A 20,530-nucleotide genomic window follows, 5' to 3' on the forward strand; every position below is an offset into this window, starting at 1 on the left:
TCGATGCTGGCCAAACACACCACGGATGCAGAGCTCTTGACACACGACGTGTACATTACACATGGCGCTGAAGAACCGAGCTGCTTCTTTTCCTGTGGTAGCTACCTTATCCGTATACAAAGCTGTGTGCCTAGAAGAACTTTTGTACTTCCATGAAAATGACATCGACATGTTAAAGCATTTACAGAGGTTATAAAGCCCACTTGTCTTGCATGGCGCAAAGGCACTTCGTAGCGTCCTGGCCCTTTTAGCAGCCTGGCGAAACATGGCGCCTATGTCTGCGTTTGAGAGTACACGTGTGAGCCTGTCTTGATGTGAGAGTATCCTATTTATGTCTGTAAAGGCAAACTGAGCACCTATAGACTTCAGCAACTCATGCAGCTTGGCGACGAAGTGAAGAGAGAGGACTTCACCAGGAAAAAAAAATCTTTATTAACGTCTTCCTTATTAGTTCGTGCTTATACAAACAAACAAACAAAAAAGAAACGGTATCACACGAGGAATTTGCAAAACAAAGGATCGCGCAGAATGGTGGCTGCCATTCTTCTGAGAACACGTGAAGACAACGCAACATATGCACACTACGTCTTGTAGGTGTATCTTAATACACTTCTGTGCATGCCACACAAAAACACACCTCTTTTGACATCCGCCTACTCATATGGTGAATCATAAAGCTCACAGGCTTAGCGCACTTATACACTTTTTCTCTCCCACTTCTCTTTACATTTGCAACAAGTCACATAAATCAGAGTACGAAGCTACACAACAAACTGTGCTTCTTCTTTCAGTTCTTATGCAGTGTCAAATATGGTACAGGGACTCAACTCAATGCTTGGTGCAGTATTTGATAATGACCACAAGCAGCTTGTAATGTGATGTTATGGATTCCACACTGGAAAATTACAGTTTTTGCAAGGATGTTTGATGGCGTGAATTTGCCTGGCAAGCTGTTATTGGTGCCTTTGATGTTGCTATGGTTCACCAAAATGGAGACCACAATGACGCCATCTCCACATCATAAATTCTGGACACCATACAGAACGATTTGATGGAATTGGGGACCTTTGCTCCTCTTAGGAGACGAGTTATAGTTGATAGTGGCGAGTATAGGTGACGCAAACGCATTCTCACGGCTTCAAGAACATGATGAATTGAGACATCAGTGCCCTGTGAGACAATATAGAATAAGGTAAGAATAGTCTCGCCAGTGGCCAGCAATAATGTCAATCACCTCTCGTAGCGAAAGACTAAGCACAGTCTGCAGTGGCTTTCTACTTTTAAAATTTTTACTTTTATGATTAAGACTCCAGCCCTTGCACTGCTTAAGTCATGAAGAATGAAGTGCACAAATACGGTCCAGCATTCATTGTAAACTTCAGTTTTCCTTCTTTTCTGTGTGACTGCAAAGTATTAGAGTGAAAATGAAGGGTACAAAGTAAGCAATTATATAGATATGTGGCTGTAAAACTGATATACCAGCAGGACTTTTCAATTTATTGCAATTCTGCCAGAACATTACCATTTCAGTATTTTACTAGATTTTGCTCTCAATGATGAATGAGGACCATTACTAAGAACAGTGCTAAAAACCAAGAAGTTTCAGATAGTAAAAAGAAAAATTTCTGCCTGTGTGCTCAGGTTTATATTCGTGGCCCGTGTGAGTGCCGACATGTTTGACTTCAAACACATTCATTTTAACATGGTCAAAGACTACATTCAAGTTTTCTGAGGACACCTTTCCATGGCAAAAGAAGCAAACTAATATAGTACAATGGCTGCATATGCAGAGCATATAGCAGAATGAACAAGCAATAAAATCGTGGTGATAATTAAGTAAGACAAAATATTCTTTTCATGTGACAGAAGCACAAAAATGGCACAAAATATAGAAGAGACATATTCTGTATAGAAAGTTTCTCACAGAAATGCAAATTTAAGAACCATGCAACATCTCTATCCATCAGAAAACCAAATGAAGTAGTACTGCATTGCAATTCAAGTGAAGTCACTGACTTAAGGTGGTTCTGCTCAAATCATATGACAGGACGCTAGTGGCATGTGCAACATCAACAAATCTGGTCCCAGAAGCTATGCTTTTCCCTCATTGCTCAGTAATGTCGGCACTGCAACGGATACTTCGAACAGCACCTGAACACCCGAATGCTTTGTCATTTCAATACATTTAAGCACGGACAGTTTGTCATCTTGACTACAATAAAAATTCAGGGCTTAGATAATAAAAAAAATTCTCCTCTCAGAACTAAAGGAATTTCTTAAAGAGTGCACGTGTAAGACAGGACTCAGTAGAAGAAAGATATATTAAATTAAAAAACGTATTCCTAGATACACTTTCAGAGGGAGCACATTGCTGACAAAGTTCATATGCTAGTGTCATACTCTCTTCTCACTTTTATACAATTATATAACCAAAACTTGTGCTGACACAAATGCACCATAAACAAAAATCAACTTTCTCCCCCATTGTTGTGGCGGGTAGAAGAACGAGTACGGCATGCTTGACAGTCGTGGCTTAGCGCTTCTATAAGATAAGCCACAAGGCCTGCCTGAAAAATTGTGAAAAAAATTCAGCCAATCAAGAATTTTACTGGATGTCGAAGCAATTTTATGCAATAGTAACATCTCAAACATGTCAATTTCGTTAGCACCAGCTTTGTATGAAAAACATCATTTATGAGGCGGTGTGTGAAAATAAGTGCCATTGAAGTGCCCTGAGACTATGGTTCTTGACTTTAGTGCAAGATAAAACAACATATACACAATGCAGTAGTAGACAGCAATCTATATTAGAGCCAAATGCAAGTGCAACAGATAGAAAATTGATCACTACAGTACTGATACAGAAAGTGAACTGAGAATGTCAGGACCATCTTTTGTACATCTGTAATGAGCATGAATTTTACACAACTGCAAGCTGGTTTCAAGCGGTAGGCCAAAAGAGTTTAAAACTGCTGCTGGTTTTGGGAAACTTGACATGCTTTACGTTGCTTCAGATTGCTTCAAAAGGGTTCCAGCGCAAAAGACCACAGCAGTGAAGCACACTGAATCGAGATCTGAAGAAATCTGCCACTCACACATGCACATGCATTCACATGGCATCCCAGCACACTCGTTATACCATTCAGTCCTGTTGACACATGCGTTCCCAAGGTGCGAGAACACACTTCCGAATGTATATATTAACATCGCACGAACCCACATCTCAGTGTGAAAATAACCACGCTCTGTCACTTTTCACCACTGAAAGCAACCTTACTTACATTAATAAGAGAAAGGGGCAGCTGCATCAGAACGCGGCCATTAAAGCATCGAGCTTGCTGAGAAAGGAGTACATCCCTGATGGCATCAGGAAGATCATCAGTTAAGCTTGCCCTTATTAAAAGCAGGTCAGGATGCAATGCTGTGAAAATGGCTCTTGAAGACAGCTTTCATGGAGTGCATGTATATGAAATTCCAGACTGCTGTAAAACTTTTTGAACATGGCTACAAGGACCAACATATGTGACAAGACATGCAATACAAATGAGAGCATGTTGAGTACTTGGTCATGTCACCGTTGTTACCAAATCCCAAGAAAATAATAGTCTTGAAACCTAAATTTATTAGCATTAGGCCAGGCTTTATAGCTGCCAGAAAAATAGCTTCAGCCATTACTGCATTTGCAGAGCTTATTTGGCAAAAATAAAGCCTTCCTTCGTTAATGCCAAATTGACTTTCATTTTGGCAAACTGCAGGCTACAAAAAGTAAATGCTGGCGTCTCAAATTTTGCTGGTGTGGCTGGGCAATATGCTGAAAGGATTTAGTACCTCTTAAGATGAATTTTTAGCATAAGAATTTATTTTTGTGAGAGTAACATTACAAGCTTACAGCTCTAAGATTAACTGCCTAATGAAATAGCTTAGGTGACATTTCAAAAAACAGAGACACTGACCAGTAAAATGAAATTATACTGGTCGGCGTCTCAGTTTTCTGAAATGTATCCCCCCGGCCAGACGAGATTATGTCACACTCTCGACTTCATCAGCTTAAGTGACATTTGTTAGATTATAAACGATAATTGAGAGGCGACTAGCTAGATGCGAGGTCATTTTTACTTGATAGCATGATGCGCTAAATGGCATTAATTGGTTTCCTTGACTTAAGCTTGGTAAGAATAAAAAATCTAGAGAGCATAATTTTGCTTTGAAGCCAGGCCAAACACTAGTAAAAAAATATGTTCCAAAGAGAGCCACTGAAGTAAGATTTGCAGACAACGAACAGTCCCCACAGCTCAGATTCTAGTTGCTTACTCGTTGGTCTGAACTAAAAGGTCGCTTAGCTTTGATGCACGTCGGAAAAGAAGGAATAATCCAACAGTGTAAGGAGCAGAAGTTTTCAGAGAGTGTACGTCTCTGTTGCTTCAAACGTATTAAAAATCACTACAGGCTATCTACCTAATCTAGGACAAAGTGCATTTACACAACTTCATGCATTCAGCAATGGTCCACAAAGCTCAGTTAAGTTGCAGCCAAAAACAAAGACCAAGCAAGTTGAAGCTCAGTAAAGAATTTCTGGTGATGATCTAAAACTCACCACAAGTAGCAATCGAGACCTTTACATGTCTGCAAGTGTTTTTCTACCTGAAGGAGTGAGCTTTCCAGATGTGGTTAGATAAAATACGGTTGAAGCACTGACACTTAGAGATGCTAAGGACAATTCAGTGCAATTTTCATACTCAATAAAAGTCACTGTTAGATTATTTGTCCCCATTCTGATTTTTGTTATCTGTATCTCATTTTTTGACCTGCTCTTGCTTAAAGAAGCCTAATTTTCAGCAAAAGCAATATCTTCTTAGAATGTGGCACCTTTTAGTAGATACTGACTTCAAGTAGTCCTCAAAGCCCCCAAACTGCCTCCAAAGTTCACCCTTTCATAATCTTGTACTGATTGTGGTTAGGGTGCATTGTTTGAAGCTAACACTGACCAATTGCATGTATCTGTCACAGTGATAGTGGATGCAACTATTATTATGAGAAGTTAGAAAAGTGTAGTGCAAGATAGCGCACTCACGGATTACTAGTATTGCGGTTGGGAATTTATATTAATGAAGTGTTGTTACATCTGCTTTGAATTTACGCATTCCTTTCCAATCCCTAAACCTCTGTCTAGCCTGGAAAAAATAAGCATGGTAGCCATCGAAGACAGTAGTAGCTGCTGTCCAAGCAAGAAGCTCTGCTGCGACTGGCACTGTCATTTTATGCGGTGTAAGGCACTTCACAAACATTAAAAATATGTGCTCTGTCAAATGCAATTACTGGTTGGCTACCAGTAGTCCACTACAGCTACTTTTGGCACTGCGCTTTTAACACAAGCATATGGTCCACTTTCATAAAAGTTCTATGTATGGCTTCGTGTTCTTCGAAGCAAAATATGTGGTAGCAGTTGCAGCATGGCATAAACAGAGCTCTGCATTCAAGCAGTCTATGCAAAAGTTTCACTGTACGACCTATGCCTAGATACCCAGCTGAGGACTCTGAGGATGCGGTGTGCATACACAGGCTATTGACAAAGACACCTGGTACTGCCATTTGTAATGAAACAAAAAGAAGGAAAGTTTTGTGATGGTTGGGTGGGTATTGAAGGGCTTTTGTTTCACATAAAGGGGCATCGACAGCCACATTACAGTGGGCAAGAACATGCGTGCAGTGCATGGAAACACTGAAAACTCTGCTCTCTACAACATTGGAACTTCCTAATAAGAAAAGGCAGGCTTTCCTTTTCACCTTGTTTCTGTTGCAAACCTTGTTCCTTAAATGCATTGTTTCTTTATGCCATACAGTAGTTCCAGACCTGACCAACTGTTTTCTGCTGTCAACTCGCGCTCTCGTCGAACTATAAAACAATTGATGAATGTGATCATCTTCCTCTCTCACTCAGTCGATTCACTAACACGAGTTTCTCTATGTGCAGATGTATACCAAACATTGACACCAAGTGCTAACTGCCACTGGAAATATTGATGCGGTGCTCCTCGCCTGCAATGTTCTGCTTTTGTTTCCCAGCGGAGAATTCAAATACAATTCCGTTTCAAAGCCTCCATCCGCTGGCTTCGATGGGCATGCAGATAAGACCTCTTTCGCTCCTTCTGAAGTCAACATGCCAAGCTATAGCATCTGAGAAGCCCGCACAACAAGTTTTTCAGGCGTTCTGGGTCCCAACCCAAATATTTTGAGGCAAAGAGCAGAGGGAGAGTGCTGACAAAAACATGCCAGAGACATACCTCGACAGGCAGAAGGAAAAAAAGAAAATGTAATGAAGAGTCAATCCTTTTCAGACACAAGACACAAAATGGCCGCTAAGTATATGGCACTGCCATGAGTGCACCACTGTTCTTCGGTCACAGGTAGCTCACTGTCACACAAGTTGCCGGACGACAGCGTTGAGTTGCAGATGACCCACATGGGAAATGTCTAGTGCTTTAAGCCGCGTGCAACACTGGCATCCCTGCAGCAGGCAAGCCGTTGGTGTTTGTTCCCATAAACACAAGAAAACACATTAACTGATCACATGATGTTGAAGACCATAGATGGTACTTCAGTGCTTCAAAGTCCAAGCCTGCAGTGCTGTGTCTCAATGAAAATGCAAGCAGCCACAGACTGTTAAGCCTAACACAATGAAAAATAAAAATAAGGATAACAATCTCTTTGGTGCATAGCATGTAGTGTGGGCAATGCAGGATACAGCAGTGCTTGCTGTTTCTAAGCAGGTGACTGCCGCTGCCATTTGTTGGTCTGCCAGCTCACTTCTCCAGTCCGTGGTGGCAGTGGCTAAGCAGAGTGTTGGCCTAAACGCGTTCACATCACAGTGTGGACAACGATGCGAAGTACTGACTGTTTCATCTTGTTCTCGTCAGAATGATGTTGAAGCGCACGGCCAGCAGGGCGGTCAGTGCAACGACCCACCGCACTGACGCCAGTGATGAGGCACTGTTCACCAGCTCCTCATTCTTAGGCCTTGTCTCGTTTGGCGATTTGTCTCGGTTCTCTGCAAAAGAAAGTGGAGATGAACAATATTTATAGGTAAATACACACCATTGTCATACAAAAAGCACGTTAGAATATATGGTTGTCAAAGCACAGAAGCAATCACTGTGGGCAGAGCTTGTAAAGAGCGCCTGCATGTGGTGCATAGAGGAACACAAGTGCAGCAGAAGCACTGATGCAGAAGTTGGATACAGCATGGGTCACCTTTACTGTGGTGGCCTAAGTACTTGTGATAAATACAGTATACTGCATTACATTAGAGCCACACAGCAAAAGTGAAATCCAGCTATAGTCTTCCAGTGAAGGCACCTTATAATATAGAAATACAAAATCTGTCAGCAGCACTGAAGGAATTATTGCAGTCAGCCGAGTTCAGCACAGAGATGGATAGTGGCCCCGCTCAGCAGTCTCCAATAACCTCTCTCCTGAACTTGCTACTGCTACCATCTCACACCTGCAAATTGATTACACCACCTGATCTACTGCTGTTTGCTGCTTTCCTCTCTTAATTGGTTCCCTGACTGTCACCTCAAGAGTATACTGGTCATCTCTTGTACATATCACATTTGCCTAAAGTTGACTTCTTTACAATGGATAACACACTGACTCAGAACAACAACAAAAGAAGTTCAGCTCACATTAAAGCTCCTGTCCGTAATTTACTGCTACTAATTTCTATGAATCACAGACTAGCGTGAACCCACACCTGGTTAACTCTATACTTTCCCTTTACTTCCAAGATAATACAATCAGTTAATGTTTGGTGCTTCCTCCTCCATCTGTAGCACCTGATGGAAAATAAAGATTTGATTGATTTATTAATGCTCCTCGCTACTCATCTCTCAGGGTCACTAGTCTCATGCCCTTTCCACTGCTCGCTGCAGTCTTTGGCCTCTCAGCTCGTCCTTTGTTCATAGGGCATCAACGAGCAGTACAATTTAGTACAAAGCTATCTGCTAAAACTTGCCCTAACAGTCCTAACAGTGTAGTGACTGGGGACTGAAGACGAGTGGAGTATATATTTCCAACTATTTTCATTAGTAGAGTAATGGGAAGGAATACTCATTGTTAGTTCACGGGCTTCAATGTCCCAAAGAGACTCTCGCTATGAGGGACACTGTAGTGGAGGGCTCCAGATAATTTCGACTATACCTGGGGTTCTTTTAGATTTCATAGTACACAGGCCTCTAGCATTTCGGTTCTACCAAAATGCGACCGCCACGAACACAGAACCAAAACTGCGTATTTCGGGTTGGTAGCCCGGCACCAACCACTCAGCCATCGCGGTAGCTTTTCAGAACTATAGTTGGTTACAAATAAAAAGCGCAGAGGCCGATGCCCCTCAAGGAAAGACATCCAGCCAATGGTGTGGAACGATTGCCTTGACTTTGTGGTTAATCCCCCTATTCCTGCTAGGGCGACATCACAGGGGGCTGGCAGAAGTAAATGAATTAACAATGATGTCATGAAAGCCGGTTGATGCCATTAACTGGAAGGCCTCTATACAGAGGTACTGGCCACTTCATTCTTATATCCGACTATATATTGTACGACTCTATGTGAGAAACTCGCAGCCGCTGAGCAATCACGAATCAGTACACCGCGCAGAGCGAGTGGGCGCCTGCGACGCGAAAAGGCACCCACTGGCGGTCTTCTTGGAAGACTGCTTCCCGTCGGCCACAGGCACATCCTACGTCTTGATGGGCGGCCTAGCTGTTGGGCGGCGGTCGTGGCGGGAACACGGGCCAGCGCCGGGGCGGGGGTATCGCCGGGTCCTCGCCCGGCAGCGGTGCCGGTACGGCCGTCGGTTGGAGCCACGGTGCCCGAGGCCTTGCCGGGGGGGAGCGCGGGCCGCGTCGCGTTGCTGCCGGCGCCACTTGGCCATGGCCGTCGCCGGTCCGAGGGCAGAAGGTCGTCGCGTGGCACCGACGAGGGCACGGCTGGCGGCAGCGCAGTGCTCGTAGATGTCGACCGCGGCCGGGAGGTCGTCGCGCCTGCGGGCACAAGACCATGGCTCAGCGCTTCGTTCGCTCTCGAGGGCCAGCATGCTATGGGCTAGGCTGGCGGACGCGCATAGACGGCCCACGTGTAGGCGCTTACGGCGAACTTTCCAGTTGCTTTCACTTGGTCACCGAGACCTACTGGACATTTATTCGCAAACTGTGTACGCTCGCACTTATTAGCACGTTTAAATACAGTTTCTTTCCTCTAACTATACGAGGTATGCTCTGAAGCCATAGTGACCTCCAAATTGGCGTACATGGAGCACGGCAAAAGGCTTAACTCATGTCTGATCATCATATCGCCACTTGGCACGGCATGCACCGCTGTAGCTCTGCGTCATACAACAGGATGAGGCCTGTAACGTCCCATGAATACACCGCCTATACCGAGTGTTTCAAATTACTTATTCTATAAGGATTTTATACTGCGAAAACCGTGCTACAGCACCCTCCCCCACCCCCTTGCCCTTCGCCACGAATCTGATGTCTGTTGAAGTGAAGCCTCCAGCTCAACAGCCCTACGGCCACCTTCCGCTAGAAACACCACCCACCCATCGACAGCTTCGATCCACCTCCTACCTCTGCCCATGTTCACCCTCCAGAAGCGCTATTCACCCCCCACCCAACTCTACATTAATTTATCCCCCACAACGCCTCCATCCACTAAATTCGTAGTTACCAGATGCCCCCGGACACGAATTCTGAGTTAGCCAGACGCACTAAGGTGATTGCATTACACGCAAACCACTACAACAAAGACTAGGGCACGTATACTGAAAGATCTGTGCACTTAAACAAGCAAGCCCATAGCACAGACGGCTAGGTTTCTGGTGGAGGCTCCAGTGGTCTAAACTGCACGCACCAATAAACGCATCAATGACAGGTACGAAAAAGCAGCGCAGTGCTCACCTTTGCTAGGGTCGCAGCAGACCTTGAAGATGACCTTCATGTTGTGGGTGGCACACCATCCGCCGATGCGCTGGTTCAGGCCCTCTATGTTTCCCGCTGCATGGGAACGAAGGCGGCGACGTCAGAGGAAGACAGGAAATGCTCTGAAAAAAAAAATGTACCGCAGAGGTCAGGACGCCTATATCTATAGACAGTCCCAACTGCCAGAAGCTGGTGCGCTGTTTTTTAGCGAAAGCTTCATTGGCCAGGAACTTGCGATTTTGCTGTGGCACTCCTGAGGAGGAGGCACAGAGCCGTTGCCTAGCAACGGGTGCAGAAACCACCGCACACTCACTGAATAAAAAAAAGAAACCTGTGTCAAGGCTGGGAATCAAACCAAGGCCTTGGGGGTTTGAGGCGGAGACGCTACCAGTCCGCCATGACGGAACAGGGTTTCATCATGAATAAAGGCGCAGCTAGTGGATGCACGGGTTTCATATATTAACTCTTCCGATCTAGAAGTCGCCGCGCTTTCGCAACGTATATCCTGGCCTAACAGAGCTAGGCCATCAGCAATTTTTTTTTCTTTTTACGGCGGTTACACAGCGACCCATGGGAAAAGGCTAGCGAACCTGCTCACGGAGGTCTGTGGTATCGCGAAGCTGTATCAAAGCCGCGTGACCACGTTGCCTCGTTCGTGCTCTCTCCGTTTTCCCTCGCCCACTGTGATAATGTGGCTTATCAAAGCGCGTTGCACCAGCCACCGGCGAGCATTTCTTCGTTTCCGTTGTCACGGAATAAAGCCGTCCCGTCTGACCTATGCCGCTTTAGCTGTCTAGCTTCAAACACAACACAATGGCGACGAGGATGTCGAGCCGGCGCCGGTGTTACACCCATTGAAGACTTTCGTCACAAGAGCAAGACCTGCAGCATCCACAACAGCCGGAACGCCATCGCGATGACCACTCGTGGGCAAGTTGAACCTTTTGATGATTCTACGACTGATTGGATTTTTTTATGAACAGCGATATTAGAAGCTTATCTGCGTGCTAACAAGGTTTCGAAAGACTTCCGGAAGGTTACGGATGTTTGATCGGTCCGAAAACTTACGCACTCCTCAAGTCACTGACTGTTCTGGATAAGTCGTCGTCTGAACCGTATGCAACGCTTGTAACGCAACTATATACGCAATCGCTTGTCTCCGAAGCCGTCAGTCATTAGCGAAAGAGCAAAATTTCACCGCCGGTCACAGAATGAAACTGAAACCATAACGGAGTTCGTGGCCGAGATAAAATGCCTTGCTCAGACATGCGATTGCAGCGTAGTTTTTGGATCAGTCACTGCGCGACCGGTTTGTGTGTGGCTTGCAGCGCGTAGACATCCAGCGGCATTTGTTTGCCGAAGACAATGCCCTCACTTTCCAAAAAGCTATCGAGCGTGCGTTGTCTTGCGAAGCAGCAGTGCGAAAGGCGACAGAAGTGCACGAAAGGAATGCTGGCATACATAAAATGCCCAGCTTAAGGTCAAAGCTGTCAAGGTCAATGGTGTGCTATCGCTGTGACTCGCCAAAGCACGGAGCTTCAACCTGTCCACTATCGCAAGCAACTTGTTATAAGTGCAAAACAAAAATAGCAGTGGCTTAGCTCGGCTATGCCAGGATATACCTAGCGTAAGCTACGCTGAGCCGCTGAGCAGCAATTTCGCTCTCCTTCTCCATGGCTACACCGCACTGGCAAACGCCCCGCTATATGTATACCCACCTCTGCGCATGCGCACAAAATGAGAGGCGCTATCAATCTGCTCCGATGCAGCGTCAGACTTGGCTACTGCGCAACGGAGGCGCACAGCTGGGCACGTGCCGGCGCCACTGCGTCTGCCACGGCTATGAAGTCACTCCTTTGAAATGCGCCAACCAGCGAGGCGCGCGCGGCGGATGAATGGATGGATCAATGGATGGATAAGGCTGAAACCTTTAAATCGGGCGGTGGTTCAAGCCACGTAGCCATGACTTGCGAAATTTTACTCTTGTCTTGATTTTAGCCGCCAATCAGATATCCTTCGCTTGGTTACTTTTACCAGCTTAAAATCTACTTTCCCTTCACTGTACTTAAACCCCAATGCCTTGGATAAATCAGCCCCGCTGCTTTCCACTGCAAGGTGTAGCCCTTTACAGAAAAGTATGTGTTCAGCCGTTTCCTCCACCTGTCTGCACGCAACGCACAACGTGTCTATCCCGTGGTACCTGACTATACGTCTTAGTCCGCAATCCCGTCCTGGCCTCAAGCAACAAAGAGCTTCCCTTACAATTGTCATAGATATTTTCTTTGGTAATTTCCTGCTTAAATATCCTGTATGTTCCCAGTGCGGCGGCGGCTCCGGCGCGCCAGCTGTGCGCCGTGTGACGTCACTGCACCTCGCGCATGCGCAGCACGGCCTTCCAGGAGCCACGCGACGAAACTGCTCAACCTCGGCCAGTGTAGCTCACGCTACAAAAGGAGGACATTCAACGAGCTTGCAAAAGTCGCCCTCGACGTGGGAAAACGCTCACAGTAAGCCCCGTCAACAAGCAAAAAGAACTTGCACTGAATGACGTAACTTTAGCCGCACGTGAAGCGCCTTTTATGGTAACAGCCAAAGTTAACAGTGTACCGTTACAGATGGAGCTGGGACCGGAGCTGCTGTCTCGATAATTTAGTGGAACCACTGCACGAGGCTTTTTTCCAGACCTGCATCCGCAACGCACCAGTCTTCGACTGCGCACGCACGCGGGCGAAGTAATGAACCCCATTGGAGCACGTGGAAACAAACGGTCAAAAGCAGTTTCTACCGCTCTACGAGGTGCCACAAGACGTACACTCGCCTCTGGGATGAGAATGGCTGCAAAAGATTCAGCTTGACTGGAGCCGAATCTGGGAACTGAACGCCGTTACGAGTTCGCCGCCTGCGACCGAGAAGTCGTCGGAGAAACTTCAGGCCCTGCTGCAAAAGTACGCGCAACTATTCAGCGAACACTTGGGAAAGATAAATGGTGAGAAAGCTGCTCTTTATTTCAAAGACAATCAAGAGCCAAGATTTATGAAGGCGAGGACAGTGCCGTATGCGTTACGACCGGCAGTATAATGTTCTTGTTTTTTTTTTCGGGAGGGGGAATATTGCCATCAGGTGGCCCGACGTAATAATAATAATAATAATAATAATAATAATAATAATAATAATAATAATAATAATAATAATAATAATTGGTTTTTTGGGGAAGGAAATGGCGCAGTATCTGTCTCATATATCGTTGGACACCTGAACCGCGCCGTAAGGGAAGGGTAAAGGAGGGAGTGAAAGAAGAAAGGAAGAGAGAGGTGCCGTAGTGGAGGGCTCCGGAATAATTTCGACCCCCTGGGTATCTTTAACGTGCACTGACATCGCACAGCACACGGGCGCCTTAGCATTTTTCCTCCATAAGAACGCAGCCGCCGCAGTCGGGTTCGAACCCGGGAACTCCGGATCAATAGTCGAGCGCCCTAACCACTGAGCCACCGCGGCGGGGCGCCCGAGGTAGCACCAAAACGGAGACACGTTCACCATCACCAAATCAGGGAGGTCACATAAAGTTAAAAGTGTAGGAAGACGTATTTAAAGAAAATGAAGAATTTTAATAACGTACAACACGTTAAACAAAAAATAAAGGAAAATAAAAGCTGAGCATGGTGGCCACTGCCATCACCGCGTTTCAATAGGGACGCTCCTACCTTCCATGCATCCAACACAAGGAGGTGAAAATTTTGCACGCGCGCCCTGAGTGTTTTTCTGAAAACGCTGACGGTGGCTCGGTATTTTACCTTAATCTGTTCAGTCGTCTTCTTTTTTTCTCCACGCTCGCATAATCCATAGCTCACTGCTTCGTCCGCTATATAGACCTGGGCAAGCATGGACCAAACAGCTAGAGAGGAACTGCAACGGAAATCTTTAGTACAGGCGAAGAGTAAAGCGTCGCGACGGCGTCTACGACAACTGCAAGCTCTCCAGTAAATAACAAAGAGCAACGACGCCACGAAGTGGACGCGTGATCAGCCGCAAACGTTCGTGTGCTCGCCGAAGAGAGACTTTGCGCCGATCGTTAAGTGCTATGTCGTGTTGAAGGTTACTTCAAGGCCCTTAGGATACATCAAAGCATTGTGTCAATTTTCCTTATAAGGATGCATTTTGTTAACGCCGTGAAAGCGACATCAAACTGCAGAAGAGAATGCAGAAGCCTCGTAGCATTTTTCCCTTCGGCACGCGATTCTGCGTAGTCTCTGAACAAAAATCTTAAATAATAATATAATAATTGGTTTTGGGGGAAAGGAAATAGCGCAGTATCCGTCTCATATATCGTTGGACACCCGAACCGCGCCGTAAGGGAAGGGATAAAGGAGGAAGTGAAAGCAGAAAGGAAGAAAGAGGTGTCGTAGTGGAGGGCTCCGGAATAATTTCGACCACATGGGGATCTTTAACGTGCGCTGACATCGCACAGCACACGGGCGCCTTAGCGTCCGTGTGCTTTGCGATGTCAGCGCACGTTAAATGTTATTTTATTTCTATATAGTTGGGATGCAGGTAGCGTGGTCGGGTCGGAGAAGGCACGAAGAGGATCGGAGACGTGGTTACGAAGGAAAAGGGAAGGAAAACTTCATAAAAAGACTATTTACATAATGTACAAGTATGACCAACTGTGAATGCCTCTCAGTAAAAGGGAGCTTCTTAGCAGACGGGATTCTCTTAGGAAGCGAATCTCTCTCTCCGCCAACGGGTCTCTCTCGGTACCAAACCAGCAGTTCGTTAAATACCCTTCGTATTCTTCAGATCCCTGACTGGGGAATACGGTGCGTAGAACGATGTCCAAGCAAACGAGCTGACGTACACACTGGTGGTACCTCCCACAGCAGGTGACGGTGCAGATGCTCTCACAGTTCGCCGAAGAAAAGGGAAAAAACATTCCCCAAACACTGTCACGTCGGAATGTCAAGGTGTTTCCCAGCAGGAGGGTGAACGACGTTCCGTTCCTCGCGTGTTGTCCGAAACGCGGGAAATCTGACGAAGTCGCAGCCTTCCGTCAATTATCCTCCCCAGCCTGACTGATGAAAGCAATGCTCCGTCCGGCGACCCGATGGCATACTCGGCCATGTGGCGCCGCCGTTGTCGCCGCTGCTTCCGCGAATGCAAGTCCAGGCAGCAGCGTTTCTTCAGAAGACTCATTCGCTTTCACATTGATTTTCTTGAAATTCTGGCCGAGAGAGTCCGCGTCTTAAACCATTTGGGCATGAAACGCATATAACAATATCAAGTAACCTACGGCAGCTACAGCTTTGGATGCGGTAAAGTGAGTTCCTGGTTGTGACATGCTCTTTCCCCGTTGTAAACTGATGACTTCTCCCATTTTCGTTAGTCCCTTTATTCTACTTGATTTATTCTACTCGATATTCTACTCGAGCTCAGGCTGTGATGACATCGCAATGTCACGTCACCTCTGTCAACCAGTCAGAGAATTTCGTGACAGAGAACACAAAATTTCTTCGTGAGACGACAACAAAGATACCATAGCATTAAAAAGAAAATATTTTATGAACCCTATATTTACCACGCAAGGGCTCGCAATGTTGCCTGTAAACAAAAAGCTATGTGTATAGTGAGGGCAGCACGTTGCACGCTTATAAAAGGGCGCCATGTTGTGGCATACCTATTTGTATAGAACAGTGCAATGGGAAAAGAACAAGCACTGAAATCGTCCCGGAACGATTCTTTCTGCGGCAGTGACGACAAAAATGAGTAGAGAAATGAGTTAGCGGGAAACTTACAAGTAAATACACATCACTCATATAACCTAAAAGACAAGACCAATCGTAAAATAAGAAACAATGGCGGTCGGCAAATAAACTGAATTGACGCGCAATAATATAAGGATAATCGGTTGTGCATTATGTGGGCATAAAATTAACCGCGCATCAATCTGTCCCACATAAAAGTGGCGTCTTTCACATTTGCAGGTGTTCGCGCCAGCATGTTCTTCATTCGTCATCATTTCTCGTCGCGGTGTATTTCAGATTTTCCAGCGTTTGGTTGGCTCTTATACCCTCCGCAGCGGTTCAGCGGTTACAGCATTCGGCTACTAAGCCGGAGTATCCGGGTTCAAATCTGATTGCAGCAGGGCGAAACGCAAAAGGCTCCCGTTGGCTGTACGGTGTCAGTGCACGTTAAAGATCCCAAGGCGGTCGAAATTATTCCGGAGCCCTCTACTGCGGCGCCTCTTTCTTTCGTTCTTTTCTTATTTCACTCCCTCCTTCATCCCTTCCTTACGGCGCGGTTCAGGTGTCCGCCGAGGTATGTCAGACAGATACTGCGTCATTTCCTTTTCTCAAAAAGCAATTTTCAGTTTTTTCCACACCTGGAACGTGCGACACTACTGGAAGAAAATGAACGGCCGAGGATTGCCGAGGACTCTCTGTCGACCAAAAGTAAACCCTACGGCACCGTTTTCGCCATGACCACGCACTGCATACTGAGCAATGAAAGTTTCACAGATGCTTGTTTCTTGGCAACTGCTCGGTGAGAGTGCACTACTATAAAACATAGCGCGGCACGCACGCGTTTTTACACTCAGGCAATATAGGTGTAACGCGGATTAGACTGCAGTTTTAAGAGCGATAACTCTTTCGTCACAGATGGGCACTGCTTTTTAAAACGCGCCTTAAGTTTTCTAGGTTTCCGCGAAGAATCAGCTACTATGTCCTGTAAGTCAGCTTCACCTCAGGCCTCACTAAGAGTGCTTTGCCGCAATGCATAATATGGTAAATGGTTCATTACTCTAAAGTAAGGCCGCGATTTTGTTGATTTGTGACATGAAACGGCGATTCGATATGTTCTTTCATATTTTATTGCAACGTTCCGAGTGCAGTTATCGTGTTTCAAGAAGATTTTTTAACGTAGGCCGCCCATTGAAAACGCATAGCCCTCCGAAGCAAGTATCAATAGACCGGGCATGCTGTCGATGTACCAAATTCCTGGGCATGTTTAATGCAATGGCATTAGAGGTCGCGCTCTCGGGAGAAGCCGTCGTTACAATGTCGCGAAATTCTTACTGGTAGAGAAGGTCGTGAAGTCATACAACCACCATTACGAAATTTCTCCGAAGAAAGTAGGATGTTCTTGCGGGCGAGTTGGTTCATAGCTCAAAGAATGTTAAAACTGTGCAGTTAAAACGAATCATTGGCCGAATTTAAACATATTTTTACCATGATTTTTTGTGCCCACACTCGCGCCCTTTTTGCCTTTTCATGCGTTTTTCCATTTTTGCAATTCCCGTTTTGAACTTCGTCATTTTCACCTTTACTTTGGTTGACTGTTGGTTTTAGGCTTTTACTCTGGTTGTCTGTTGCTTTGTTTTTCGCCTTCATGTTTTTATTCCCTCACTTTTCGCCCTTTCACCTGTTAATTGTTGAATGACATATGCATCCCTTCCACTTAGCCTTTACTCTGGTTAATTGTTGAATGACATTTGCCTGGTATTCTTATTTGTCATGCTCACTTAATATTCCTTTTATATTTTTTTAAATAAGCGCAGTGTGCCTTTGGCTCAAGTTCTTATATTGTCCTTATATTGTTCTTTAGTATTCAGCAGTATTACACGGTTAGTCAGCTGTGCTCTCACATCTATTTCGTGTGTACATGTGCAAGTGACGAGGCGGTCTTGGGATTGGGTTTTCGCTTGATATAGACGGTGTTGCATTTTCATGAACAAACAGGTGTTTTGTGTGTTCCTCGTTAACTATATCCTCGTATTTTGCGCAGTTTTAACATTTCTTGAGCTCCGAAGAAAGAAAGCAGTTTCCCTTAAAAGAAAGAAGGGGGGGGGGGGGGGGGTCGAGCAGGGATTAGAACCGCTCTCGTTCGGGCCTCGAACTAAGCGCGCTACCTCGACAGCACTGAGGAGTTTTCTTTGCTCTGCTCCATGGAAGTACAACGACACTGACGGGCCTTAATTACTTACTTAATCTTACTTAAGCAGGCCGCATCCCGGAAACCTTCTATACATTGTCACTCCAGCATCCTGCTATCTCTCTGCCCGCAGATCAAAATTCCGGGAGACCCACATATGGATCAAGAGAAGGCAGCCAGACAGGAGGCAGATCATAGCCAACACGTACTCCACAAAACTTCTGAATGGTACGCAAAAACCTCAATCAAACTGATTTGATCAGAACAGAAAAGGGCAACGTCATCAACAAACCAAAGATTTAGTTAGCTTTACGCACAGGTAGCGTTGCACCTGATGAAGTCTAGACGCCACTGGTGAACGCAGATTAAGTGTGGTTGTTTATAGGCATTATGCGACCGCCTAATACCACAAAGTAGACAGCAACCACACAGTGTATTACAGCAAACCTTAATTACGGTCAGAAATAACGAAAGGGGTAAACGCAGAGAAGGGACCTCTAATGCTGACACCCTGTACTCTTAGGGCAGCTTAAGTGTCTCAGTGTTTATTGCCTCGCCCGGCGTTTAAGGCCGCCCAACGAGGGTGCGCTTGCCTGACACTTCTACGTTTTCTTTCACTCCTTTCCTGTAAGTCTCCTCTGCAGGTGTTTTGTTTCCACAGAGCCTGTGATTCATTACTGTAGCCAGTATCTGTTTTCACAGAAACTTCACAGAAGTTTGCGAGGGACAAAAGAAATACTAACACTCATACTTTTCCCTCTGATTCACTGACAGCGCATCATCATCTACAAGATAAACATGACTACGATGCGTCCTCAATCATCAGAAGCTAGTCATGTGGTCCAGGAGTAACTTTGTAAGTTTCCTGTTACTGGTGACTTCCTACCACTGCTACTGCCAAGAAGAAGCCATAGAGATTTGGGCAAATCCCAGCCTTCCCCAAAAGCCTTCAACAAAAGATTGAGCGAACACCAGCCACACACACACCCGTGGCTGTTACGCGAAGTGGGGGCACTCCCCGTTGCGCTGGCGGCTCGTCTGCTCTGGGAAAAAAGGGACGCCATAGCGCTCAACGGAAAACAAATAAAGCTCACGCCGAGAACTGCAAATGCGTGGCAATGATCTCGATCAGTCGATCCGTGCATAGCCTTGAGTAAACCGCCCCCTCTCAGCACTTCCCACGCGCTAGGCTCGAAGGCAAAGAAATGCACGTTACCCTAACGGCAGAAGCCCTTTTCATCTCAAATGGCCACGTAGGCCAAAATCACGTTGTTCAAATCAGACCCTGCCTGTTCGGACTGCTTCTGAGAACTTTATTTAGGGCGATGAAGAAATGAACAGTGCTGCAAGTTACTCTGTTTTATATTTTTACCGTCGTTTCGCCCGACCTCTTTTGTGTTTGATATCCCTCACGTGCTGGACGCTCTTTTGCTTTTTTTGTGTGTGTGTGTTTGTGTGTATTCCTTTTTTTCTGTTAGGACGTGTGGAGTAATACTAACTTAATATTGCCGAAGTCTGGAAGAGGCTATTTGCAGCGCGCTGAGATTTATGCAGAGTGGTTCGCCACCATAAAACCACTCTTCAGCGCGGCGAACGTTTTGTATTTTACGGGCTCAAGGTATTTCTTCCTTTCTGATTTATCCGTAGACTAGCTTTTTTTTTGCGAGGCAGGCGTAGTTTTGAGGGGCTCCGTTTTCGGCTGCGCCGTTCCAATGGCAACGAAGCGTGACTCCATTACTGCGCCGTGCCCATTTCACAGCCTGCGTTTAGATTTCGTCGTTGGCCGTGATAAATGTTGCGAAAGGGGCTTATCGGCATTTCTGTTTTTCGCGATGTTAAGTGCGCACGTGTGCACTTCTCAGCATATTGCGAACTGTAATCAGCACCTAAAATACTGCGCAAAGAATACTCTGGAAAGAGACAAATGAATGCGAAGGCAGGGTCGTTTACGGTATTATTAATGCGAAAGCATTAGATGGCCTATCGACACGAAAATCAGGCGTCGACAAAAATGTGGCGGCGTTAAAAAGTTCGCTATTGGTTGGGACCGTGTGACGCCATTTAAGGCGGGAAAATACGAAATAACAATCAGTAATACTCCGTACTATTACTTAGAGCTTGACCAGCTACAAAGGAATAACATGGGATTGGAATAGAATTAAGCAAAATGCATTTGAATGTTGGGAGAAGCCTCCAACGATGACCAGGGGCCGTTCCCCGACAGACTTTGCGCAGCATCGCTTACATATATGTATGTACTCCTATAGTGACGCATGAGCTTGTCCAGTAATGTGGCTTCGGGTGAAAGACTGCGACTCCGTTGATTGGCGCCCAAATACGGGGCCGGGTGCGTTCGAATCTGCGTGATGTGTAGAGCAGAACTGCTAGTCGTAGTCTGAGTCAACCGTCAAACGGGAGTCGAACCGTCGACCAATAACTGCAAGGGTGAACATGGGAGCAGGTTGGGCTCATAACTTAATATATTTGGTGGACGAAAACCGGTGCTATAGAATTGTAACAAGTAGTTAGCGATTAAGTGCCCCCTGAATAACGTTATGAGCAAACACTTAGGGCGCTAGAGAAATAGAACAAAAAACCGAAATCGGAAAGCATAACCTAAGCCGCTACCG

At 45.9% G+C, this 20,530-nt stretch overlaps 1 protein-coding gene and 1 long non-coding RNA gene across 4 annotated transcripts in view; one reads left to right on the forward strand and one right to left on the reverse strand.

Moving 5' to 3' along the window:
- Positions 1 to 412: 412 nt before the first annotated feature.
- The window catches only part of LOC144110188 (uncharacterized), an 86,761-nt gene continuing 66,643 nt past the window's right edge, over positions 413 to 20,530 (reverse strand). The window contains exons 3-5 of one of the 3 annotated variants that reach the window (XM_077643023.1): positions 9,957 to 10,099; positions 8,689 to 9,038; positions 413 to 7,045 (exon numbers count right to left, since the gene is read on the reverse strand). In XM_077643023.1, coding sequence (XP_077499149.1) covers positions 6,992 to 7,045; positions 8,689 to 9,038; positions 9,957 to 9,996 — 444 coding nt within the window. In that variant the 5' untranslated portion in view covers positions 9,997 to 10,099 and the 3' untranslated portion in view covers positions 413 to 6,991. Of the gene's footprint in view, positions 7,046 to 8,249; positions 9,039 to 9,956; positions 10,100 to 20,530 lie in introns of all 3 variants that reach the window. The other 2 variants (XR_013309762.1, XR_013309761.1) reach the window with 2 other exon arrangements.
- On the forward strand, positions 12,619 to 18,847 carry LOC144111501 (uncharacterized). Its single transcript, XR_013310068.1, has 3 exons — positions 12,619 to 12,963; positions 18,034 to 18,128; positions 18,675 to 18,847. It is a non-coding gene; the product is annotated as an uncharacterized LOC144111501 (long non-coding RNA).

Source organism: Amblyomma americanum, chromosome 11 (assembly GCF_052857255.1).
Source record: "Amblyomma americanum isolate KBUSLIRL-KWMA chromosome 11, ASM5285725v1, whole genome shotgun sequence".
Taxonomy (NCBI): Eukaryota; Metazoa; Arthropoda; class Arachnida; order Ixodida; family Ixodidae; genus Amblyomma; species Amblyomma americanum.